The sequence below is a fragment of the Tympanuchus pallidicinctus genome, unplaced genomic scaffold (genome assembly GCF_026119805.1).
Source record: "Tympanuchus pallidicinctus isolate F22 unplaced genomic scaffold, pur_lepc_1.0 scaffold13, whole genome shotgun sequence".
NCBI lineage: Eukaryota > Metazoa > Chordata > Aves > Galliformes > Phasianidae > Tympanuchus > Tympanuchus pallidicinctus.
Window position 1 is genome coordinate 10,630,318 of NW_026294648.1, and position 26,828 is coordinate 10,657,145.

At 39.7% G+C, this 26,828-nt stretch overlaps 2 protein-coding genes and 1 long non-coding RNA gene across 7 annotated transcripts in view; 2 read left to right on the plus strand and 1 right to left on the minus strand.

Annotated features, from left to right (window-relative positions):
* Positions 1-247, minus strand: part of CHM (CHM Rab escort protein) — a 56,021-nt gene extending 55,774 nt beyond the window's left edge. Inside the window, exon 1 of one of the 2 annotated variants that reach the window (XM_052673099.1) lies at positions 155-247. In XM_052673099.1, coding sequence (XP_052529059.1) covers positions 155-203 — 49 coding nt within the window. In that variant the 5' untranslated portion in view covers positions 204-247. The remainder of the gene's footprint in view (positions 1-154) is intronic. The other variant, XM_052673100.1, reaches the window with a different exon arrangement.
* An 80-nt stretch (positions 248-327) lies between these two features.
* On the plus strand, positions 328-13,599 carry LOC128076024 (uncharacterized). Of its 2 annotated transcripts, none has more exons than XR_008204217.1 (3): positions 328-973; positions 5,234-6,223; positions 10,187-13,599. It is a non-coding gene; the product is annotated as an uncharacterized LOC128076024 (long non-coding RNA). The 2 variants fall into 2 exon arrangements; XR_008204218.1 differs by lacking the exon at positions 10,187-13,599 and having other exon boundaries at positions 328-466; positions 733-973; positions 5,234-6,480.
* Positions 13,600-16,931: 3,332 nt separating this feature from the next.
* Positions 16,932-26,828, plus strand: part of DACH2 (dachshund family transcription factor 2) — a 264,433-nt gene continuing 254,536 nt past the window's right edge. The window contains exon 1 of one of the 3 annotated variants that reach the window (XM_052672831.1): positions 16,932-17,512. In XM_052672831.1, coding sequence (XP_052528791.1) covers positions 17,028-17,512 — 485 coding nt within the window. In that variant the 5' untranslated portion in view covers positions 16,932-17,027. The remainder of the gene's footprint in view (positions 17,513-26,828) is intronic. The other 2 variants (XM_052672830.1, XM_052672832.1) reach the window with 2 other exon arrangements.

The following is a 26,828-nucleotide window of genomic DNA, read 5'->3' on the forward strand; positions in this document are numbered from 1 at the left end:
ATACGGCGCTGCCCACACAGGTCCCCCGGCAGCCCCACCGCCTCACTCCCCGCACACTGCCGCCGCTCCCCCGCCCTCAGCTGCTACGGCCACGGCCGCGCCCTCTACGGCCTCAGCACCCACAGGCCAGCCCGCGCCCCGAGCCGCCGCGTACCGGTCCCTATCACCACCACATCAAACTCGGAGGGCAGGTTGTCCGCCATCTTGGGAGGGGCACCGTCACGTCACCCGCGCTGCCGGAAGCGGAGGCCGCGGCCCACACAGCTTCCGGCCGCCGCACGCGATGGCCGCCGGTAGATGGAGTTCTCCCGCGCGACCTGCTGACGTCACGCGGCCGGACGGAGCGCCGCGCTGCTGGCGGTGTGACGGCTCGCTGCTCGTTCTTTTTGGCGGTACTAGCTATGGTAGAAGCAATGCGAAACGGATGGAAGCGCCCGGCAGCTGTCTGCGAGCTTCCGACATTAGGGTATGACCGAGTGCCGTCTCGCTGGAAACCAAATACAGGCACTGCAAGGCAAGCAGCCCCGCGCTGCACTGCGTGCGGGAAAGTCAGTAACCCAGTACTTCGGTTTTTGTCATTTGATATCCAAGAATGTATTCCCCATATTACAGCCTCCGCACTGCTCGGTTGCGGTAATATCTTTCCTTTTAACACGATGTCAAAGACATTTCAAAATAAAGTGTATTAGCTTGTTTCTGGTCATTAATTCCCTGTGCTTTGTCAACTGACAGCCGCTAACGCTACATGTTGGACCGTACCTCTTCTCTGTTGCATTCAGAAACCTTTCTGTGAGCCCACCACGAACGCTGGTGGCGTGCAGCCTACAGTCACACTGCAATCCGGCTGTCTGTTCTTTCACCTCACAAAGAAATGAAAGGGAAATCTGGTGACACACAGAAAGCACCGCTTCAGAGCAGCCCCTCCTGTCCCGCCGGACTGAGTGAATGCATACTCAGAACAAGAAGTCGTTCTGTAAGTACCCAAATGTACGTACAGCAGTGCAATCAGAATAACCCAGCACAATGTCGCTGTGTCAGCATGCTGGAAATTTAAGTTTTTATTTTCTATTTAATTACGTGTGCCGTTTTAAACTAATCTCTTATGATTATTCGTTGTGTATGATTATATACAAGTCTTAACACCTTAAATCAATAGCAACAATAAAGCAGCTAGCAGCCTGTTAACACCTTCTTACAAGCTCCTTGTTCGCGTAGCAAAAAGAACAGTGGAAGGGGTATAAAGCGACTAATGGAAACCAGAGCCCACCTTGCCCCCGTGGTGCCGCCAGCCGTGCTACAACACAGGCCAGTGCAGAAAATGGCCCAGCAGTAAATTTCAACGCAAGAATGAAAAATGTAGATTTAAACATTGATTACAATGATTTGATTACAATGCCTGATTACAATGCAAATAAATACGTAAAAAAGTAGTAGTTACAGATTCAGGCGTAAAAGTAGTAAAATCAAATCGTATGTTCCTTATATTATGCTTCCAACCGTCTCACAGAAATAAGAAGAACTTTTCCATTTTGCAGCTCCTGTAGTCCCTGCTAACGGGGCTGCCATGCCTACCTTTTAACCTCTAACAAAAACATTCAGTTCCAGAATTCTCACAGTGTTGGATCATCCTGACCTCAACGTCTGGAGCGGAGGAACAAAACATTGCTGTATCGGTTGGCTCAGATAAGGCAAACTCCCTTTTCACATTCTTTCTTTATTGAGAGAGAATACTCATGAAAATATAATTTGATTGTGCAAATCTTCTGTTATTGTTTAGTATAACTGTAGGACTGTAACAGAGCTGAGCTATTTCACTATCAATGTCTTACTGTTTCTCAAGTGCTTCAGTATTTATTCCAGCACAAAATGCTGTTGTTTGGTTCTCTGAGTTCCTGTTAGCTTCATTCATAAGATGCAATCAGTACAATCCTATTTCATGATGACAGTCATTATCCACTGGACCAGAAATTTTTCTTAGTTCTATTTATTTGACAAAATTGATTATTCGGGATCTTTTACTGCAAACTCTGGGTCTGTCAGTCCACAAAACAAACAAACAAAAAAATTTTCCTGTACCTTACATTTTTAATATCAGCAAACATAGAATACATTAAGTATGAGTAATTTTTATGAGAATTTCACAGACCTTGAGAAAATGTCTTGCCATGTTTTTCTCTTTAGCTATTTAATTGCAATGTCATAGTAACAGAAAGCAGCATACCCAATTCTGCATGGATGAATAAGCACATTCAATAAAGAAGATTTAACAGAGTAAATCAAACAGTGGATTAAACATTTTCTGCATAACAGACCACAAAATGGGCATTCATTTTACCAATAGATCCTCTACATTAGAAACAAATAGAAATGCACACCAACATAATTAAACTGCACATCCTGTGGGCTGATTGCAAATTTTCCTGTATTTTATAAAACGAGGTCTCATCAATTAGAACTGCCAAAAAGCATTCAGGAATGCACACTGACCAGACAAAATTTATTTTTTTAATCATTTGTATTCTATAAACTTTTTTTTTTTTTTTGGTGAAATAACTCATGATATGATCTACTGAAAAGAATTCATAGGCATTTTTAGTAGTAACAGTTCAGATAGACACAAAGATCAGTCAGAGATCCCATGTTTAGCAGTTTTTAATATATTTTCTGTTAGCAACTTCTCTGACTTTGCTTTCAACCAAAACATCTATCTTCCTAGAAGAACTTACATTTTTGCTTCATAGCTTTTATTTTAGATTTTCACATTTTCATAGAACTATCTTGCTTATTTTAAAGTTTATGTGGATTATATCTAACTTTACTAAAATGCTTTTCTGAAATGTAGTACTCTTAGCAAAAAAAACGTATCCTCTGTTTGTGCTTTTCCTGATAGAAACATTGAAGCCCAAGGACATAGGGAAAAAAAGAAAAAAAAAATCAAGAGAAGTCAGTATTAGAAGTATCAAGTTTGTAGTTGTTTCAAGATCTATTTTCAGATCATTCAGTCAAATATCTCCTCCAAAATAACAAACAGCAAATACTTTGCGCTGTGATGATTTTTTTTAAACTACATAGTATCTTTATCCTGCAATGATTTCACGCGTGAAATCTCATTCTTCAGTTTATTATTCACTCAGTGGATACAGAATTTAATTCTCCTTGAGTACCAGTTTGAATACGGATCAGCAGCAGGATCGGGCCTATTAGCTGCTTGAAACATCTATTGAATAACCTGATTTATCCAACTAAATGGCTCATTAGTTCAGGCAGCAAGAAAATGTTTGTGTGTTGCTGAAGTTATGCATGGTTGTCATATAGAGTTTGCTGTTATGCAACTGTTGGTCACTCAAGCATGCACAAACTAGATTGTTCATTAACTACGGAAACAGACACTCTACATTCAAGCATGCTTGCAAAAGTGTATTTGTTTACAAAATTCTTTCAAACTCTTATACCCATTTATTCTTTGTTACTGATATCTGAATCAATCTTTCTGTCCCTTAGCAGTTTCCGACTGGCTGTCTGTGCTCCCAGTTATGCCCATAAAACGCATTATTTGTGTTTTATTCCTTACATTCCACAACAAGACACTCTTCTGATCTTGCATTATTCTGATCCACATTAGAGATGTCAGGTTCCCCATACTTGATAAATGATTGTTTGGCTACCAAATCCATGGAAGAACAGATAGAAGGACTCTTTCTTTGTCACTCTAAACTTCCTTAGGAAGTGCAGTTTATAATTCAAGAGCAGTAATAGCAACTTGTAATCATCATGGTAGTTCTTTTTCTTGAAATTATATAAATTATTCTTCATCTTTGACTAAACTTACATATATATATGTGAAATGGCAATGCATTTGGAATGTTTTTAAGCACATCAAAACTTCTGTTTCCTTCATTTTGTTCTATTCAGTTCCTCTACTGGAGGTCTGGTCTATAACAAACACTGAGAAAAACAGTAACAGTCTCTGATTTCTATAAACAGATTCTGCTCCTTAAGTCCTATAGCTGATGAAATTCAAATTGTAGATGCATATTTAATAATCTTATTTTAATAAACAGTTTTTATGTGTTTTAATCCAGTTATCATACAGTCTCTGATGTATTTTGTTGTTCTCATAACACTCTGGTAAGATTGTCCCTGTTGCACAGTACACTGGCTGGCACACTGGGCCTAACTGCAGCTCCATTAAGTCCTATGAATATTATCATTTATTTAACAGAAGTGCAATTAGACCCTAGGCAAATTCTTAATCACACATAGATACCTAATTCCCATATGTATGATCAGTCCTTTAATACAGTAATCTTGGTAAACCAGTGAACAAAACACTATACAACAACAACAACAAAATCACAAAACATGAAACCTACACTCTGAAACTAAGGGGCACTGGAACTATGAATGAAATTGCCACTGTCATTACTAAGACAGTACTCCAAGAGACAGGAAAAGAGAATTTGATCTTTGCAATGTGCAGGATAAAGGAGATAATTTTTGCAATAGCTCAGAAATTCAGGGTTTTTTGTTGGTTTTGCTTTTTGCTACAAGTTAATCTTTTATGCTTGGAATGGCTGATGAACCTAGGATGACTAATAATGGTGCAGTTTTATCACTTGTTTCTTAGAAACACTCTGAGGAAATTTTCTTTAGGAACTGGAGACAATAGTGAACTCTGTGTAGTAGAGTCAGACTGTACCCTGACTAGCACTGCTCTAAAAACATGATATTAGCACCCCGTAAGCAAGATGTGGTGTCAGGTCAGGTTTTTATTTAGTTAGATTGCTTCTGTCAGTGCTCTGTAACTGTGGCTAAAATCATGTGGTACAGCGTGTGAATTATTGCTTTATCTTCTCTTCCAGAGTTTTGCGCGGGTATTTTCTGTTTGTTTTTTGAATCATTTAGGCATGTTTGTAAAACATCCTTTCTAGATAAAAACATGTAATGCTAATACTTCTGAAATGCAGACAGAACAGGTAAACTATTGTTGAAGCCAAAATAATGTCAGTATATCTAAGCAAAAGACTACAACTTTTTTTGTACATTTTAAAGAAAAACTCATCAGGTGTTTATAGCCATGTTTCCAGTAATTTGTTCCTCTTCAGAAGTTTACTTCACCTTTGTGGTGAAACCTTCTTTACCACAAATGAGAGGCCCCTGAGACTGCCTTGACATGGTGGTATTTCTGGCAGAAGCTTGCATGTGACTTTTTAACTCTTTTATTTCATTACAGACAATACCGTGTATGGATTACCAGTTCTTCCTATTCAAATGAATAAAAGAAGATGCAACTTATCATTGTTGTGTCATCATTCTGAAAAATGAAAAATTAAATAGTTGCTCAACATATTAAAACTCTCAAGTTCAAAACTGTTCAAAAAAAAAGGCAAATTCAGCTACCTGGGAAATGCCCTCCTATGCCGATGTCAAGATAATTGCCAAGTGTGGGATACTCACACTGCATGAACAGGAATGCACAGCAGTCAGTTCCTGCCTAGCAGTAGAAGAGACCCTGATGTAAAAGCCAAAAATGTGTTCTGGAAATACTATGGATTTTTAATGAGGATTAAGCATCGTGGCAGTTGAACCACAAAAGATGTAAGGAAACTGCCTAACCACAGCCACATAGATCATAATGATTTATGTAGGCACGAGTTGCAATACTGTTTCCCTCACTTTAAAAAGATTTCTCATTTGCCAAACTCTGTGCATTCTTCATCAAATGCGTAGGTTATAAGACAGAGAAATCATCAACTTGAAACAACTTCAGCAGAACTGGAAAAATGTTATGACTTCATAGGAACAATCCCCAATCAATTCAGAATCAGCCAGGTTAGTTAGAAGATTTTTTGAACTGCAGAAATAGCACAGGCACTACAGCATATATGTGCTTGAAATCAACGACAAAGCACTACTGCTACTAAAAAGCACACAGCTGGCTCCATGTGGGAAACCAAGTGACAGGGACTTAAAATAAAACTTCGAAGTTTTTCAGTCATTTCATTGCAAACTTTACAGGTTCTGGGCCATGATCACAATTTAGAAGACAGAGCCGTTAGCTTGAAAAAGAATACAGGGGAGAGCCAGGAATAATACTGAAGGAAAGCTGGAGAGAATCAGTGAAGCACGCAAGGTCATGATAAACCTCCAGAAGAGGATTCAACTATCAGAGTCTGCCTGTCGCTGGATAAACTCGAGCAGAATCTCTGTCAAGTGGTGGAAGGTAAGCCATTCTTCTACAGTTTGAAAGACAGATTCTGACTAACAGTTCTAGGATTCTGTGATAGTGCTGGATAAATTATAAGAAAAAGCAAACAAGTTAAAATGTATTCAGGTATATACAGTTGAACCTTATCTATGCTATTAAGGAAATAAATTATAAACTCTGGTAGAATATATTCATTTTGTATATATAACAAGTATGTTTTTATAGCTTCTTGATATGTTCTAAAAGATTACAGTGTTTTTAAAACATTCCTGTAAGAATTCTGTTTCTTCTCATCTACTACTCATCTTCTCATCTATGAGTCAGAACAAAATTTGGTATCAATAACATCAATATAAATTGAGAAGAATGATTGAAATTATGCAATTATAAAACAGAGTTTGTCACCAAAAGCAGAGTTTGGTGCTTTCTGTACTAGGAACTCCATGGTTTGCATATTCTAACTTCTGAAGTCTTGGTCAATTGTGGTATGTCAGAAATCACCAGTAAGCAACAGACAAAAGGAAACTGATTGCATATATAGCCCTACAAAGAGTACACAAAGTGGTGTAATAAATCAAGATCAGTAAATGTGCGTGTCTAGTTGTAGTCAGTTACTGCCTTATTTTGTTTGCAATATTACTTAAAGCAGTTTTTATTGCACAGTACAAAATCTTCAGATATATGTTCTCAGAGTTTAGGAAAAAATGTATCTTTTCTGGCACATATGGAGATTGCATTTATCTGAAAAATTAATCTCCTTTGTCTGGAAAATTCCTTTTATTATCTATTACATTTATTTTATTAACTTCTTTAGACTTGTGGCCAATTAGGACATACTATTCTTTCCTTAGTTGACACAAGTTTTACCATGCAAAATTCAGCCTCTTACTTCATGATATTTGCTAATTGATTAACAAAAATCATTACGTGTACAGTTAGGAATAATTATCTCATTGTATATACGTACTCAAACACATGCACAAATACTGAGTCTGGGAAATGGAGAATATGGCAGATCAAGCAAAAAACAAAAACAAAAGCACCACCAAAAAGGACCAACAACCCACAGAGTGCAAGGCTCTACTGCCTCATTTGAGGAGAATGAAAAAGTAAAACATCTTTGAATATTTTTTTTTAATAAACAGTAGCCTTCTCCAGTCTCAAAAATCATAAATGACACATGGATGGAAAGGAAAGAGGAGATAGACCAAGACTTTAAGTTCTGAAACTGAAAAAGCTCCCTTCGGAAACTCACCATAAATATTACCATATAATTAAAGGGCTTAAAGTAGTCCATAAAGCTAAGTGAATTGATGTGTCTCATATGCAGTATTTTTACCTAGACTTCACCAGAGAAACCATAAACAAGAGACTATAAAGGCCTCAGATGAAATGAGTTCTTGCAGGCTTGGATTCCTGTGAAGACATACTTATTGCTAAGGACTCAAACACCAAACTATATCCAAGAGACACCTGCAAATTAGGAATGAATAACAGTGAGCTATGTTATATCAGGAACTTAAAAAACTGAACTAAGCTGTAGCAACTATGAAATGATGGAAACGTGAATAAATGTAATGAAGCAAAGGTAATTTCCCTTAAAAAAAAAATTAACTTTATAAATCTGTGTTTGAGGTTGAATTTGCCTTAGTTGAGACGTGTTGGGTCTGCTGGTACAGCACTTATTGCTCTACAGCAAGAGCAGAGATTTAGTTGAAGCTTTACAGCAGCAGTTGTGAAAACTTACTAATGTATTTGTGGGTACAGACGGCCAAGAGGAGCTTCTAAACCCTCTTACTCTATTTTCCTCTGAAAGAACATGAGAAAATAGCTGTCAATTGCAGGAAGATGATTTGGGGACTTTTTTTCTTTTCTTTTTTTTTTTTTTACTAGTTAAAGGAGTGTGACTAGAATGCTGTGAGCTTCTACAGCTGTCAGTCTTGCTTCTAAGAAATGGGAATACGTGTGATCACCTCTTATTTTCAGTTAAATACATTCTCTAAAGCCACACACAAGAAATGCTTCCTTCTTAAGCATTTCTCTCTCAACATCACAATCAAAAGGTTTTTTTGTTTTTTTAATTTAAAAGTTCCTGGTTAGGATTTTAGAACCAAAGCATAGCTATAGTGGTTCTCTGAGATTTTAACGAAATCTTAAATTAAATTACACACAGATTGTCCCACAGAAAGGAGAAAAGTACTTATATTTCTTTTACAGATTGTTAGCTGGTGCCAGGCTCTGTGTAGTAATGCTTTTGAGAATTCAGAAAGGACACTTATGATTTAATAAGTACGTTTCATTAATCCAAACAGTACACGCTTCACATTGCTGCTAGCTTTTTTGTGCAGAAAATAAGACATCCACTTTGCACTTCTGAAACTTTAATTAAACTCTATGTGTCTAGGAAAAGAATGTTTATACTATAAATGTTTTGTGGGTCAGCAATATTAAAGTATGTAGTGATTTTTATAGGATGTTTGCATTTTAATCTCTCTTCAGAGAGAATGCAACTGAGCATTCCAGTACATTTGAAACCCACATTTCAGTACCATGGCCATGACAAGGATGTTACCTAGTTGAGGCATGCCTATAAACAGAGTGATGATGTGTAAAACTAGAACAATAGGTGGTCAAATCTGGCTGTATACAGAGTAAAAAATTAGGGTGGAAGGTAACAAATCACATTAATTTGCACTAATTAGAAGCCATTTTTATCCTTTTAGTCTTAGCATCATCTTTTTGGAGATAAGATGTAAGCTTGGTGGTTGTCAGTCCTAGAAAACGAATGGTTACATCATACATCATTCAATAATGTAACAGCCCTTTGATAAGGTGATCTCCACAATAGCAGAATTTCCAGCTGTTGCCCAACTTGTGACTATTTCTAGAAATACAACCGCACCTCTCAGAGCAATTTTCCATCACAGACTCTCTAAAGAAAGACTTTCAGCCATTACACTTCTTTAATTCTGTGCACCTGCAATGACTAGAAACTCTAAAGCAGAACTAAGGAGAGCATGATGTTCACTCCCTGCTTTTGTACCTACTTAGTGCCTTCTGAGTGACACTGCCTCCTCTGTTTGACTAAGTAAATAAAAGGAAAGAACAGGTCATATTTCTTCAGATTCTGAAGGTGCTGTATGAATATTAATTCTATATAGCTAATATAGACCCATTTATTGACCTGTCAGTTAAGCTGGAAGAGCCAGAATTTTTCCCCCAGTTCAGAAGAACACTATGCAGTTGTAAATGTTGAAGCAGATTATTAGGAAGATTTGCAAGAATAACTACTTAAAATGGTCACATTCATTTTAAAGAAAAGAAATATAATTGGTATTTGCATAGAGGAAAATGGATGAATTTAAATTTCAGTTGATTATAATTATTGTCATCATAATCATCATCATTATCTTTGTATGTCTAAATGACTGATTCAAAGAAGAATTTTAACACATTTCACATGTCAGTGCAATTCTTTTCTGTTTTGTGGTTTTTCATTTGCTTTTTTCAATCTGAACTTTTCATGGAAGCTATTGTAATCTTTTTAAAAGGTGGAAAGATGTTTCAAAAGAAGTCAAATTAAGAAGTATTTCATACGTTCATGCATATTTACAGAAAAACTGGTACACAGATACTGAGCAATGGCACATGGAATTTCTTTTAAAATATTCTGAACAATAACGTTCTACTTGAGTCTGGATTGCTTAACCAGATACAGGATTTATTTATACTTATTTGCAACTCAGGAGTTGATAGGCCTACAGATTACTGGCCTTAATTTAGACATTTGTTTTATACATGCAAGACTGCCTTCCACAAACATGTTACACATTTTTGCTAAAGAAGAACCAGAAGCTAGAACATTCTGGACTTTATCAACCACAGATGGTATTCAGTAATCTAAATGAAGGTATTTATAATGCTGTTAATTTGCATTCTAAATGAAATGCTTCTAACCTTCTCATGCTTGTGTTTTAGTGACCAAAGGGTAAAACTGGCATTTACCAACACAATTAGTCCAGACAAGTTCCATTGACTTCTACTCAAAACTTCAGTTTGATTGAGTAAGAACTGGCAACATTGAGTGATGCTACCAGAAGAAATGCAGTGTTTTTAAAGACAGCAAACTAAAATTTGGTACAAAGCAAAATGCACACTGATGCCAATTTCCATCAACAAGAGTTCTATTAATTATGGAGAGGAAAGCCAAGAAATATCAGTGGAAAAAATACATTTAAATTCCTTGAAACAGAAGCAGGCCCAATTTTGGAATACCTATATGTTATCTATGCTGTGAAGTAATTTCTTACTTCATTAATGTTTTAGACAAAAATATTGAAATATCTACGGAATTTTTAAACACAATAACTTACTAATGTTTCTTTGCATGCTAGTAAAAGATATGTAGTCTCAAGTGATGTAAATCAATTATCTCTGTATGTGTGAAATGCTGTAACAAGATCAATGAGACCTGAACACAAGGAGGCATCTTAGGATAACAGCTGCAGATGCATGCACTCTCTGGGAAGAAAACAAACAAATGAATATACACTGCTCATCTCTATGTTTTGCCCTCCCACATAAAAAATCCCTGTCATTATCCTTTCCAGTTGTTAAGTGCATAAAAAAAACAAATGAAGTCAGGTAGCAGTCCATATATCAGTACAGGCAAAGTACAATAAATGGTCACTCTTACAGCAAAGATAAAATGGATGCTTTGCATTCACTTTTGAAATTTGTTCTTGATGGGACTTAATGGTCAGACTGTACTTAGAACCCCTGCTGTATATTTAATGGCTGAATAGAAAACTGCAACTACGTATCTTTACTAAGATGAGCTCAAGATAATTACCTCCACATTATTAATAATTCTGCCAATTGGATTTCCACAAAGTAGATTCAATAAAACACTAAAAATATTTATTCAATAAATCAATTACACTTCTGATTGAGTCTGGCTAACCATAAGTTATTTTCTCATTGATAAAATTATGTTTATGAAAACCCATTTTCATGGAAATAGTTCTTAAGGTTTTTATTGGAAAATACTTTGCTGTTAGGCTGAAGATAAGAGAATTAATGAAAAGTCCACATGAGCCTTATTTGTTTAAATAAACACCAAAAACCCTCTGATTGTTGCTTATGCAGAATCCAATGTCCGTGTTTAATAATGCCAAAAAATGTAAAGAAAAATCAAATACCTTCTTATCCCACTAGATGGTGGTGCCTTCAGAGTAGGGTTGATATCCTTTAAAAGACTGCAGGAAAATTGCTTTCTTTAGCTGACCTGTGAGCATAGAGAATGAGAGATGAGGTTAATCTTGTTCTTCTGGGGACATTAATGAGCATTCAGGTGTAATGGCTTACTAAAAATACTCAAGTACATATGATTGTGTTCATAGTTTGTTACAAAGTGTGTTTTAACTTCAGTATACATCTAATGGCATTAATTTTTCTTCCTGAAGAAAATACTAACAGTACTGAATTTTAATGATAATTGTATCTCATGTAATACAGCTTTATTACTAAAGGTCCCAGCTTTGCCATTTTACTGTCTTCTATCCTCAATAAGAATCAAAACCCAGATTGAAGGAGCAAGTCATTAACAACAACTGTATCTTTTATTTATTTCAGTTGAATGATTTTAAAGTACTACTCTCATTTTTCCACAGCAAACATACTGCTTGCTTTCATGGAGAGCAGCATTTACACGTAGACAAGAAGTAAATACCTAAGCAAGAAGGACACATCTCTTCAGTTACATTTTAGTGAATAGAAAGAGTAAATAGGACGTTGCTTGAGCAAGTATCTTTGTGCTTTAATTTTCTCAAGTTCCTACAGTAAATGGTCAAATCCTTCATGTGTCAAGTATAGCCTGAACTGCTGAGTTCAGTGCAGACTCTGTAATCTGGAGCAGTTGCCTCGAAAACTGCATCTATTGAGGACTGTCTCCAGAGCAGACAATCTGAGCAAGCCTACAGGCTCACACACTGCTGGAATACAGTGTTAGAGCATTCCGAGTACTGAATGTATCAACACTGTGAGCTAGCCTGACGTCAGTCATGCCCAGAAAGCAGACCATAGCAAGACTACAGCTTACTGTATACACAGCAACTCTTGGACAGACTGCTGTATGCACACAGTTGCTCTAGACTCCCAGCTGTGTAAAAGGTCCTACTAGGTAAGATCAAAAGGTGGTCAGTGATTTCTGATTACATGTTCCAGCTGAAAGCAGTAGGTGAGACTTGCACTGAAAAAAATAAATTTGAATTGTTTTAATTACCCTTAAATATTATTATGTAAATTAATAGTATGAAAAATTAGAAGTGGTTTTATGGATGAAGAACAAAGGGCAAGACAAGCCTTAACATTAGGTTTTCTAACTGTTCTCTTCAAAGATGATGCAGTGGTACAGAAACTTGAGAATGTCCATAAGGTGTTCTGGAAAAGACAGAGTTAATTAAGAATCCCAGACTTATGTTGTAGTCTATAGTTGTTTCTCAGTGTATTTTACTTCACATCACCCTGCTTCCAGATGATTAAGCAACTGAGGATAGTTTTTCTGATTCACACCTGACACAGTGTGATTCATATCTATCTTCCACATGTACCTTTCCATTTACTCTTACTTCTCATATTCCAGTCTTTCATTTTTCAATTCTTGTATTTGCAACATCCATCCAGTCTTCTCTTTCCTTTGCAGGTAGTATACATCAGTGTGAGTAGCAAAGTGCCAAGATAGGCCAAATTAGTATAATTTCCAAGCAAAGATGCAGACCCAAAAAGCAAAATAAGAACGCCACTGCCAAACACAGAAGACTGAGGCAGAAAAACAGATAAAGAAATGAATACAAATGTGTGATTATTCTGTAAAGTGTTAATTACTGGACGTTAGAATCTTCTCTGTCTGTATTAGGGAGAGAAAACCCACTCTTACTTCCTATAACAAGATGGGGAGGATTTTTTAAGAGCCTGAATAAAGAAAATTCACCCCACTCATTGTTACTGTCTACCATCAGAAGGCTGAAATGCAGCATTTGCCAGAAGTGCCAGTTCCTTTATTCAGTCTCTTTCAGTCTACCAGTATAACTGCCAATCACAGGAAATACCTCTAATAACTCTTCCTTTTACTTAATAAGGAATATCACATCTTTTAAACATTAGAAACAGATGTCACTGCATTACTTCACTGCTGATGTATGTAATAGAAATGACACACTAATTAATTTAATGCAGTATAAATGTACTGATTATTTATCATGGCTGACAATAAAATTATGAAAACATTCAATTACAATCAGTGGTAATTCATTATTTATTGATTTTGCATTATGCACACATTAATACAATACATTTGATTAAAGAAGGGAAAGGATCATTCTTCTATTGATACTCAGACATTTAGATTCATCCATTTTATTTAAAATCCTTGATGTTTAGATGGGAAGTTTTATTCCACACTTCTAACAACTGACATTTCAAGAAAGTTTTGAAGTAAATTGAACACAAGTACCAAGTGCTGGAGCATTTAGAAAAAGGTGGGTAATAAGATAGACAATTTTCAATCTCTTCATTTTCTCACATCAGTGGCCTACATTTGTTAACATGATCCTGGTTACACTTTCCCTTGAAAACCAAAGCATTAACACTAATGTTCAAAAACAAACAAACAACAAAAAAAAGAGCTAACTTTTATCTTCCATGTTAAGGCTGTACTCAGAACTAGCTGTATCAGTTGCTCACACGGTCACGACATTAAGTCAAAGGGTGCTTTGGATCAGCCTGAGTAACTTTTCCAGTAAGGACTAGGGGAACACCATCGTCACTGTGATTCCAGTCAGGCTGGAATTCAGAAAAATGGTGTTTCATTTCATTATGCTTAGGGAGAATTGTAAATAAATCTTGCAGTTATTTTTTCCTTCTTCGTTTAGAGCCCACAGTTGCCTCTGACCCTCATAAAACTGTGTTCACATTTACCCCTCAGAAACCTCTGAGTACAGGGAAGAGCTCCAAGATCTTCACATCAGTTGTTGTGTTAGAAGCTAACGTGTTCTCCCATCGTGCACACACACTGCACATGCTGGTACCAAGGCTACAAAAAAAAAAAAAAGTTCCCACTAAAAAAAAAGAAAGAAATTCTCCACGCATCTTTTACCTAACAAAATCTTTGGAATTAATCTTTTTTTTTAATTAACCTGCCTCGTGTTTAACTGCAGTAAACTGAGACTCAACACAAACTTCGCTACTGATCTTTCCAGTCTTGTAGAAACAAAATTATTATTTATCAATTCCTTATTATTTTATTTTTCAAGTTGCCTTTGTTAATCATTGTCCCCTTCTTGTCAGTTCTGTCACCCATCCTTTTACCTGTAGGATCCCTGTGAGCTGGCAGCCACGTTCATGCCAGCTGTATGTAAGCAGGTTACGGAAAGCTGTTGGCTGGCCTTAATTGAAACCTGGGCTTTCCTCTATTCTGTAGCATCAGAAAAGATCTCTTTCACATTTCACACCAACCAGGCATATGTAGTGATCAGTAAAGCAAAACCAAGCAAACAGAATCTTTCTTTGATATTTTGCCATAGCTACATGGCCAGTTTTTGCATGTCACTAATATATAATGCAGTAATATCTCAATGACTGACAGTGTTAAAAAAAAAATCTATTTTGCATGCCAGTCTAAAATTAACAATATTGAAACTTTAATTCCAAAAAAATGTTCTAAAATGCTTGTTTAAGCTATAGGGAGACTTACATTCAAATTGCATACTGCTGGACTCTATTCAAATAAACCATCTGGATACTTTATAAATGACAAGATATTACTGTGTGATTGTAAGGCTTTGATAACTTTGCCTTGTCAGTAATAAAATTACAGGCAAATAAAAATATTCATTGATATTGTTGATTTCTATCTGCATGGCTGAAGTGGGCAGCTGCCTGGTATTAATTCTCAAACCTTGAGCATTTCCTTAGTTTAAGAGCAGTTCTGCTCTCCATGGATAGTCACCTCTCAAGGGTACTGTTTTTACTACAGCCTTTATGATTTTATATTGCTTCACGCCAGTCCAACTTGCGGGGTGCTGATGCGCAAGGCTTCCTCTGGCCTTGCAAAAATTCAGTCTTACTTAGAAATATGTTTAGCTTATGGAAGACATTAAAGTCAAAAAGGAAAAAGAATTCTCACAGTAGAATTTGATTGTCCCATTAATCTCAAAGTAAAAAAAAAAAAGTCTGTAAGAGGGCAAAGCCAATGAGAAATTCTTCAATCTGATTTATTAAATCTCCTAATAGCAATTATGTCCTGTAAATTAACCCCTAAAAGTTTATAGTTTAAGTTGGTTACTTAATATTGTACCAATTCTAGCATATAAAAATCTCAAGACGAGTTCAGGGCTCAAATGCACAAAACTTTTTGCTAACTTTTTAGCCCCTGTGCCTCAGAGCTTCCAACATAAGGCTCTCATCTTAGAAAGATGATTATTCTCATTGAAAGATAATCACTCAGCTACATGAGCAGCCTAAAATGGGTGGCCACTCTTTGTAAAAGATGTAACTGAGAGGAAGTGGGGCTCCTCCAGGGGGACTTTAATTAACAAATATGCCAACTTAAATACCATACAGTCATCTCTCTTCATTTCAAATGGGAATTCTCATAAAACAAAAATGTTGGATTGTATAGAAAAAGTGGCTAGCTAGGCCAGCTTAACAAAAGATGGCTCATATGAGCACTGCAACCGGGGAAGCAGCAGAAATACGCCAATGGCATCCAGGATGGATGTGGCTCTAGGCAGCCTGGTCTGGTGGCTGGCAACCCTGCCTGTGGCAGAGGTTTGAAACTAGATGGTCATCATGGTTCTTTTCAACCCAGGCCATTGTGTGATTCTATGATTTTGTGACCTACATGTTTTGTTGGTACTCTTCTGTTTGCTTTGCTTACTGAGTGCTGCTGGAGAAGCAAAAATAAAAAAGAATGGGAGAAGTTAGCAGAGTAAGAAAGAAGGTAACAGAAGACTGAAAATAAAGTGCAAATGAACAGGAAGTAAGGATGCTCATACAGAGGAAGAAAGGGACGGAGCTGGAAGAAGAAGTCCAATGGAACCAGAGTTGGAAAAGCAAAGGAAATTAACAATCCAGTCAGTTGTGTTGGCTGTGTCTGGGTGCGCCAGACTCAACACCTCCACGTGCATTTTTTCTGACCATCGTTCGTGTGCACTCATTCGCTCAGCTCTCCTCAGGGACACACGAAGCTCGCTGGGTTTTCCTCGCACCACTCCCGCCCAGCTCCGGGCCGTGGCTGCGCAGGCGGAGCGCCGCACGTGCTGCCTCAGGCGCGAGGAGAGGCCCCGTACGATTGCACCTGAAACACGGTGCTGCGCCGGATGGTCGGAACTTCAGTAAGTTACATGTGAGACTTCTCGAGACTTTCTGAGCTACGGCTGTTAGCGAGGGAACACCCGCACGCCCAGCAGACGGGACGCAACCCCTGAGCTCCTCTCGCATCGCCACCGCCCCGCCTCCCCCCGGCAGCGCCGCCCCGCGCCTCACACCCCGCGGCCCAGGTGCTGCGGCTGGCGCTGCCCCGCCCCGCCCCGCCCCCCGCCCCCGGCCGCCAATGGCGGCGCTCGGCCCGAAGCCGGGCGGGGTTCATTGGCTGGAGGGCGCCATCACTCTTCCCCCCGGCGGCGCCGGGGAGGGGTCTGGGAGCGCGGCTGGCGGCGGGCGCTGCGTGTGGGAGGGCGGGTGCGCGCGCGGCGCTGTTTTTAGTAGTACCGCAAACAGCGCGGCGAGAGTGCGCGGGGCTGCGGGAGCCGGGCTGGCCATGGCTGTCTCCGCGCCGCCCGTCATCGCCGCAACTTCCAGCGGCGGCGGCGCGGGGGGCTCGGCCGGCTTGTTCCGGGCGGACCCGCTGTACTCCAGCCCCGCGGAGTCCCCGCGCCTCACCAACAGCCTCGTCAACAGTTTCCTCTCCGCGGGCGGCGGCGGGACCGGCGCGGGCGGCGGCGGCGGCGGCAACGAGTGTAAGATGGTCGACCTGCACGGTGTGAAGGTGGCCTCGTTCCTCGTGGAGGGGCAGGAGCTGATCTGCCTGCCGCAGGTCTTCGACCTCTTCCTCAAGCACCTGGTGGGAGGGCTGCACACGGTGTACACCAAGCTGAAGCGGCTGGATATATCGCCCGTGGTCTGCACGGTGGAGCAGGTCCGCATCTTGCGTGGGCTGGGAGCCATCCAGCCCGGCGTCAACCGCTGCAAGCTCATCACCAGAAAGGACTTCGAAACTTTGTACAACGACTGCACCAACGCCAGGTGAGCGCCGTGCAGCTCTGCTCCGCCCGAGGGCTGAGGGGTGCGCGCGGGGCGGGTGGGGGGAGCGCGGCGGAGCGGCCGGAGGGGCGGCGCGGCCGCCTTCCAACTCCTCTCTCCCGCAGATGGGCGGCCGGCGCTTTCCGCGCCCGCTTTGCTGTCTCTTCCCTTAAGTTCCGAGTTTCCTCCATTCCTCGCGTCGCTGAAAGTTTCGGCTCGCGGCGCAGCTGAGGGGCGGCGGCGCGCCGTGTCCGGAGCGGCCCAGACTCAAACTGTTGCTCCGAGAGCAGCCCCGCCATCACCGCTCTCTGGAGCCCGGCGGGGCCGCGTGGGAGCGCCGGCTGCTCCGTGTGCCGGAGGTGCCCGGAGCTCCGTGGCTCTTGGCACTCTCCCGGGGCGCAGCTCTTAAGCAACTTTTTTTCTGCGCTCGTTAACACACGCGTCGCCGTGTCTGAGGACTCCGGCTGCTGTGTGAAGTTCGCGCCGGTTGCGGCCCGACCCGCTTTTTTTCCTCCGCGAGCCGAAGCAGGACGGACCGCCGCGCCAGGCTGTCTGTTGTTGCAAGTTCTGTCGGCTCAGGAGACGCTCGCAGTCGGTCCGTCGGCGCTGCTGGTGCTGGATGCCGGGCGCCGCGCCGCTGTGCGCATAGTGCCCGCGGGGACCGAGCGCTGCGCTGACATCACGGCCGCCGTCCTGTGACCCCTGTGGCTCTTGTGGCTCTTACGGCCCCTTGGCTTTGCTGTCCTCGCGGACCCGGCGGCTGCTCGGGACGGTGCTGCGGGCGGTGCTCCTTAGGGCCGCTCTATGCGGAGGCGGCTCCGAAACTCGGCTGGCGTGGAAGCTGGCAGCTGAAGAAACACGCCGTTTCTTTTCAGTGACCCTGCCAAAGTTTTCGTCAGAAGAATGCGTGGTCCCGCTTGTCGATCCCTTAGATGCGTGCCGGTGTCTGCTCCCTTACAGCCCGTGATTGGGGATGAAGAAACGCTGAAGCGTGGGATGCTTGAAAAGCGTTGATTCGCGACTTTACCTTTCTTTTGGTCGCGACCTGTGGCGGCGGCAGGGAAAGGCGGAGCGGGGCCGGGCGGGGGATTGGGGGTGTGGGATGCGCGGGCGGCCGTGCAGCCTCGTGCGGGGCCGGGGCCGCTTCGGCTTTCTCTGTTTCTACCTCCTCAGGAGCAGCTGATTCCTCTTCGTTGCCTGAAATACTCCTCGCTTTTTAAAACATCTCTCGGCCTTTGCTTATATATCGCTAAAGAACACCGCTGGTTTGACGTACGGATAGCAAGGTGTTGCTGCGTTCACACTTTCAGATGCAGTGCGTGATAAACGTTATCAGCGCGTAGGAAACTTTTCTCAAGTATTGTAACTTAACGACGTTAATGGTGTTCTGTCACGCTAATTGAATGCCTAGCTTGTCACTGTATTTACAGAGCTTTTTCCTCAACAGCACAGATTTCGTGGTAGAGAAAGCTGGATGCCAATAGCTGAATATGTGTGATCTGATTTCTCATTTGCTGTGAGCTGAGTGGGGCATCACTGCAGTGCCTGGTACCAAACTAACACATGGGCTAGGGCTGTGGGCAGCTGTGCGTGCAGTGCTTGAATTCTGGATCTGGGAGCTCCAGTCTTGCAAAAATGTCATCCTTTAGTGAAAAAAACCCTTAGATATGTATTGTTTTTCCACATGACTCAGGAGTTGCTTCCAAATGAGAATATTTGTCATTGCTTTTGTAATATCTGCTTTTTTAATTCATAGAAATTTATATGTAGTTTGAACACTAGAACATGAACTTTAAAACTGTCTGAAAAAGTAATGAGAAACATTGGTTGCCGTTGTCTTCTAAGTTAGCTGTCTACCAGAAATTAACATTTCTTACAATACTATGTGCTTTAATCAACTTTTAGTTGAAATGCAAACAATTAATAAATAAGTGGAATAATAGGCATTCTGCTTAATCTATTCCGTTCCTTTTTCTAACTTGAGCTTGCCTGAGGGAAGTGTACGTTTAAGCCATAAGTTTTTGTGTGTTGGATGTATGGAAGGAGTTTTACGTACTTGGAACACAAACATCTTTGACTTTTTTTTAAAAAAAAAAAAAAAAAAGTATGCATGTTAATTTCAGCTGTGTAACCAAAATGTGCTCATCTTTGATTGCCGTTAAGAAGTGTTTTGTAACTGAATTTGGGAGCAAGGTTTGTAAAATGAAACCATTCCTTTCACTGCAAGTAGCATCTTCAACTATGTGGTGAATACAGCATCATTATGAGATTCATTAACTTGCTCAGAATATCTTCAAAGATTACTGAAATGAAGGAGCAAAGGCTTAATTTTAGCAGCAAAGAATAAGGTTTATGTAAAGTAGAAAACTATACTGTGGTTTCATCACAAAATTTACAACTGTAGAGGACGCTTCCATGGTGTCCATACATCAGTCCATAAGTATCAATATAACATGAATGTAACCGTGACGTTTCTTTCAGGGTTTTCATATTTAATGACTGTTTCCTACAGAAAAAGGACAGTATTGGTCTGCTGCTTTCATTGTGTAGTAAGAAGAGCAGTGTGTGAGATAAAATACTGCTTTTTGGGAACCATTCTAGTACAACTTTTTTTTTTTTATGATTCAGAGTCCAGTTCAGCTAATAGTTTGTGTTACTTTGCCTATTCACAGACAATAAAAGCCCTTAAAAATTAATTTAAGCAGCAAATACAGGTATTTTATGAGAAAATGAGTCCGGTTGTGTCGTCTATTAAAAGCTCCCCTCGAGTCAGCAGTACTCTGTCTTTTATTAGCAGAACGATGTCAGGATTATAATTAATGCGATCTCGTCAAGAAGCATTGCACAGAGCTTCTGTGTCTATTGATTTTAAATGCGGACATCTGATTACATAAACTTCTTTGCTTAAGTAAATATTTAGTGTGCATTCAGACTCAACCAAACTAGTGGATTTTCGGACTGGTGACATACTGAAATCAGAAACGATTCATTTCTGCTCTCTTTTCTTCATTGTGGGAGAGGTTTTCTTAAAGCGTTCTCTCGAGACTTATCACCAGCATCGTGGGTTTTGTTACAGATGCAGAAGTGAATTTTTCCACTTTCTGAGAAAATTGATTATATGCTTCTGGAAAAAATCCCTGGTTCTTTTTGGACACGCTGCAAGTCTGTGCTTGCTTGGAAGTACCAAAATGCTTAAACATTTCCAACAGAAGCGTATCTACTCTAGAGAAGCCTTGATTAAAATTCCCCTCTCTTTTCATAGCTGTAGAGCTTTCCATTTGAAGTGTAACATGCTTTTTCTCCAGAATGGAGTATTTATATGTTTCCTGCATGTGTATATGCATAATACATATGTAATTTTCTACTGAGACTTCCACAACTGAAAAATGCTGTGTTTTTGTAGCAAAGACAAAAAAGCTAAACAATTAGGTATTAATGATATTCTTGTTGCTTGCAAAGACCTTTTGAATATGCATTTCTTCTCCTCTTTTTCTTTTCACTATTTCAACCTGCAGAACTCTTCACTGTCACTTCAAATCACACAATTCTACCAAGATAAAACAACATTTAAACTCATTTGCTTTGGGAGGGAAATTGAGCATTTGCACCCAATAAGCCTGATTGTGGAGCTGCATGCAAATTGTGTTTTGATTTATCTCTTTTGCACTTTTTTCCATTTGAATTGATCTTGCATTAATTTTGCCAAGCGGCTCTGTGAGGCTGCAGATGTTGCCCTGTGTTTAATAAATCAATGAGACAGATCTGAATGAATCACTTCAGATGGATTCTCTGCTCGGTTTGATGTCTAGATGTTATTCTTAGCTTGTTATCATGACAGATGCATTAATGTTCCCATACACTGCCAGCAATGTCAAAGAGATTGAAGCTTTTAAAGTGGCGGTATCCCCTTTTCCCCCTTCTGTTAGAATAACTAAATTGCCTTTAGGAATAGGTCAAAATATAAATTTAATCATGACATTATAGTGGGGAAGATTCTAAACTTCTGATTGCGTTCTAACACAAAGTCGCACAAACTCAGTTTCATATGGAACGATTAATTGTGCCCAAATAGTGTAGATCAATATTAAAATCTAAACATAGGATGGCTCCTTAATAGAGTAACCACTTTCTCAGCATTAATATTTCATTGTAATAGGAGTGATCCAAATAAATAATATAAGACTAAAACATGTTAAAAGTGTTACTATAAATAGAATATGGTTGTGTCCAAATTGATTACAGGCTGAAGTAAGGATTTCTTTAAAAAAACAAACAAAAAACAACAACAGAAAACACTGGTTCTTTTAGATTTCACTGTGGTTTGAGTCAACGTCTTCTGTGCAAAATAAGAATATTAGTTAATTATTTTTTTTACCATTTAGTGCCGGCTGTGTTAGAGAGGTTGTCAGTCACCATTAGTTTGTGATCTGAATAGTCTGCTACCCATTATCTTGGAGCAGAACCTGTGGAACGCAAACAGCAGAAGAGGCTGGGATGTGTCTTTGTGGAATTGGTTTTGAATTCTGGAAAAGACCACACCAAGTCCTCTGCCATGAATAATGGCAATTTTTCCCCAAGTAGGCTGCACACAGTTTGCATTGCCTTTTATCTTTGATGTTTATCAAAACATGCTTGTGCTTCCTTGGGAATAGAGCAGTAGTTCGTGATTTTCTTCCATCATTTTATTAAACCAGATTTATTTCCTTTTAATGTATTAGAAGTTACTGAGACTGTTACTTTCCTGAAACTCTCCGGAACAGAAGAACTTTTAATTTTTTGTCATTAGGGCTTCTGAGAATAAATTGGAGAAACTGGCTGTAACAGATCTAGATTTATGTTGGCATTCTTGGTATTCTTGCCCCAGTAGTTTCAGTTTGATAAAGGAAACAATATATGTAATAGAAATTCACAGTTTATTCAAATGAGTGTAAGCTTTGGCATTGTTGTATTTGCCTTTCTGTGGTCAATATATCAATGTGTGGCAATAGCATTATACTTAGGAAGCTTCCAGAAGTGACCGGCTCTGTGAACGGGGAATTATTCTCACATTGGGGCTGTTGTTGGATGCACAGCCTGTGTGTGTGGGGGTTCGTTTTTAGGGCAGGTGGAAATGAGCTCTGTTAGAACTGAGGGGCACTGCAAGAATCAGTGAGTTAGAAAATCATGTTTGCTCATGGGGCAGCGGCCTTACCGTGAGAAACTGGTATCCTTTCACTTGCACAATTTCTGCAAAATTAGCGAAGTGAGCATTCAGAGGCGTTTCAAAGAACTGTCTTGCTGATTTCATTGGCAGCAGACTGGAATTAGGTGAGAGCTGTTTGTCAGTGTTGGTGCTAAAGGTGCTGAAGTCGCAGCTGTCAGATCCCTGCTCTGGTTTGGCTGTGCTGAGCCTCCCTTCCATGCCTGTGCAGGGTGGCTGGAGCAAGGGCAAAGAGCTTAGAAACGGTGGAAGGATCCGATCCCTTCTCATCAAAGGTGTGATGTGCATGATTAAAATCCATTTTTTTCCTACTTTTTATTTAGTCTATTAAATATCAATGAAAGAATTAGACGTATTTGGCATTTTCACAGGCACTAATTTTTTTGCCTAATTTGGCAAGAAAAAGAGTAAGATCTTTAATCTTTTCCCTGCACGTTCTAGAGGTGGTAATTTTGAGTTTTATGTTGTAAATAAAACTGCCCAAAACTTCTGTTTAAAATACTTATAAAGGAAAGTAGACAGGAACTTCACGTAATTATCAATGTAATTAAACTGTGCAGGTGTATGGAAGTGCAGCATTTTAGTGCTTCTTTATGTGAATAGCAAAAAGGAAAAAGCACATTGCAGTCAGTGCCTCCTGTGACGTGTTCTCGTGGTGTAAGCCAAGGCAAGACTTTGTTATGATTGAACATGCGTTGCCATGCACAAGTATGGTAGTTTGTAGTAATTCACAGTGATTTAGATTTATACTGCTTGATACTAGAACTGTGCCTTGGGGCTCCGTGCTTCTGATCTTTGTTGCCTCTTCGTGGAGTTAGTCACAGGGTTTGCTCTCCCCCTATTCTCTGAGCTGTAAGAAGCACCCCTATCCATTAGCTGACATACTTGAATATTGATTTCCCCTGAAGGCTACAATATCCAAATTCTGTACAATTTAAATTTGTTTAATTACCTTTCTTTCTAGTAGCACAGCTGTGGTGTTTGTGTGTGCATAGGAAGTTTATTGTTGTGAACAAGTGTGGGGAGATTGTATTTCCTTGTCAGTACATCTTGACCTGCTAAACCCATTTTGCTCATTAAAATATATGATGTTGGAGCTTTTATTGACTTGCTGAAAAATAGCAATTCCCTAAAAAGTAAGAACCAAAAGAAATGAATAATGCTGGCTTTGTTCCTGTTTGGTGTCTTAACATGTAACGTTTAGCAGTATGTGTTGGTGTGTGTACGTGAAGGTATAAAATGTTCAATTGGAAATGTGTCCGATGATCTTATCAAGCTTCTGGAAATTGATATCTGGTAGCAGCATTTAACCTACATCTAGTCTAGCTGCTATTTATGTGATGGGTTAAAAAGAAAAAGTAGTATCGATCTGCTGCTGGATTAAAGTTTGAAATCGGCAACAGCATGAGCACAAAAGGCTTTTTTTTATGATTTCTCAGCTTGCCATTGATCTACCAGTTTTATTGCATTCATTATTTATTAAAAGAATTTGCAAGCTAAACATAACGTTAAGCTAGTTTGCACACAGGGACTGCACTTAGGAAATTGAATGGAAATTGCATTAGAGATGAACATCTGTGCTATTTTTCCACTCGTGTGTTTATGGGTTTGTATAAAAGGTGTATTGGATTAACAGTTATAACCATTATAGCTTGAAGCAATATGTTAGAATCCTAAGTATTTAGTAGTTGTACAGAAGGGAGTCTCTTTTTGCTTATACTGAAAAGTATGATAATACCATCACAAGCAGAGCCTTCATTGAATTATTCTTTAATAGTGGACGTTTTTTTTTGACCAGCAATGTGTAAAAACTTGGGTATCTGGTATGCATACGACCTCTTATCAATGCTACATAAAGCTCCATTAATATTATCATGAATTGAAGGTTTCTTCAGACAGTTTTAGGGTTGTGGTTGAGTACTTGGCACATAGACACCGAGGTATTGAAGTGAACAGTGATTTCGTAATACACAATGTGAATGTAAGCAGCAAGGCAATCTTTAGTAGATGATTCTTCAGATTTTTTTCTAGCAATTCAACTCATGTTCTGTCTTTCTTAATGCCGATATTTTTGTGGTGTATGATATCAGTGAATCAGGTAGAAATCTTAACTATTTTGAAATGTTTCCAAATCATTTCACAAGCTGTCATGACAGAAGGGATAGGGTAGACACAAAGTGTAGAGTAGACACAGGATTTTGAAGTTGTCTGCTGTAATACTGATTTTGTCTTTTTTTTTCCTTTATGCTATCTCTGTGAAGGGGATTATTTTAATTGAATACCTGATTACTGAATAGGAAAATCAAAGGAAAAACTGCTTTGAGGGTTTTGAGTGTAAAGTACCTTTTTTAGAATTAAGATGCTACCTATTGTGTTTGTTCTAAAAGTATATGCAGTCTAGTCTGTTTATGACTACTGAAACGTGACACACTTTACATTTTCAGTGCACTTTTCTTTTACTTTTTCTATTTGAGACTCGGCCTTATACATCTCACCAGCTCGTAAGGCTGTGATGGATTCCCTGTGCAAAGAAGCAGAAGTGCTCTTCATGCCAGAACACATTCAGAAAGCTGCACTTACTCTTTGAATGCCACCTCTACGTTTTTTTTTTTCTCTTATAGAATGAATCCCATCGAGTCCTAATGCTGCTTTGGATGGAGGTGGTTCTGATTTTCAGTTTAAAGAATCTCAGTGCTTTGCAGTTTTTCCATGTTGTTTTGTACTCACTGTTAATAGTCTTCACTGTTGTTCCCAGCGTTAGGCCTCTGCCATCACGGTTCTTGTATCATATTTCAGCTGCCCTGTAAGTAGAGATGGAAAATGCATCGGTTGCATCGATGCCGTGTTGGATCTATATACACCCTTCTATATGTGTGGAATTTTTCAAAGAGCCAGAGTTCAGAATACCATAGAAACTTAATTTTTATTGCGTTTGCTGTGGACACAAACTGAATTTCCCACATAGACTTGTGTGGCTGTAGGGATTACCATAGTGACTTCTCTTTTTTACTTTCGTTTTTAATATTTTCCATAGCCGTGTAAGTACATGAAATTCCCAGCATGTGATTTATTTATTTTTGTTCTGTCCAGTGCGTCAAAATAATGTTTAGGTTAGGATGCTCTCAGGTTACTTTTAGTCAGCAAAACATTGAGTCACTTTTCTCTGCTGCTTCTAAGCCTGTACAGACAGTGAAATTAAAGCAGAAGGCTTATTAATAAAAGCTAATCAAAGTTATTTTACAGCATAACTATGCAGAGATTTAAAGCCATTGGAATTGGCAGAGTCATACAACAGCAGAGGTTGGCAGGGACCCCCTGAGGCAACACAGTCCAATTCCTGTGTTTCAGCAGGGTCAGCTAGAGCAGGTTGTCCAGTTGAGTCAGGCGTTGAATATGTCCTTGGCCAGACACTCTGCAGTTTTTCTGGGCAACCACTTTACAGGATTGAAATCATGATGATATAGAAGAAACTTTTTGATTAGCATGCAGTGGGATGGCAGTGAGATGGAAGTTGTTGAAGCTGGCAGTGTACAGGACTGCTAGCCATGGGTACAGTCCCTGACCTACTGACTCAAACTTCAAGTGGGCCAGTGCAGACACTGCCACTGCATTTGCCTCTTCTAGAGCAGAATGTGAGCTGTAACCCATGTGTCGTCCATGTCACGTTTAGCTTAGGCTTTGTGTCTCACAAATTATTTCCTGAAACCCTATATGCATGTGCTGATGACTTGTCTTACTCCCCAGTGCTACCAGAGAAGAGGATTTTTAATTTGTAATACAAAATTGGTGCGGCAGTAATGAAACTCCTAGCACAGATGTTGTGCCAGTAGGGAGATTCGGTTACTTACATGTTTCAATAACTTAAGAGCTGCTAATTAAGAAGATCAAGCTAGTTTAAAGAAAAGATATAAAACGTACTTCTTATCAGTACACTTAAAATACTATTGATTTTTTTTTCTTATGCATATCAGTTGTTTTTACCTAGTATAGTTTTTACCGAGCACACTTTTGTGATAGCTGGGTGACTTTTTATAACAGTTAATAAGGAAAGGCCCTGTGTTGGGGAAACATTTTCCCAGTTGTGTTTTGTGAGGCTGACGAAGGCTGCTTGCTCTGCAT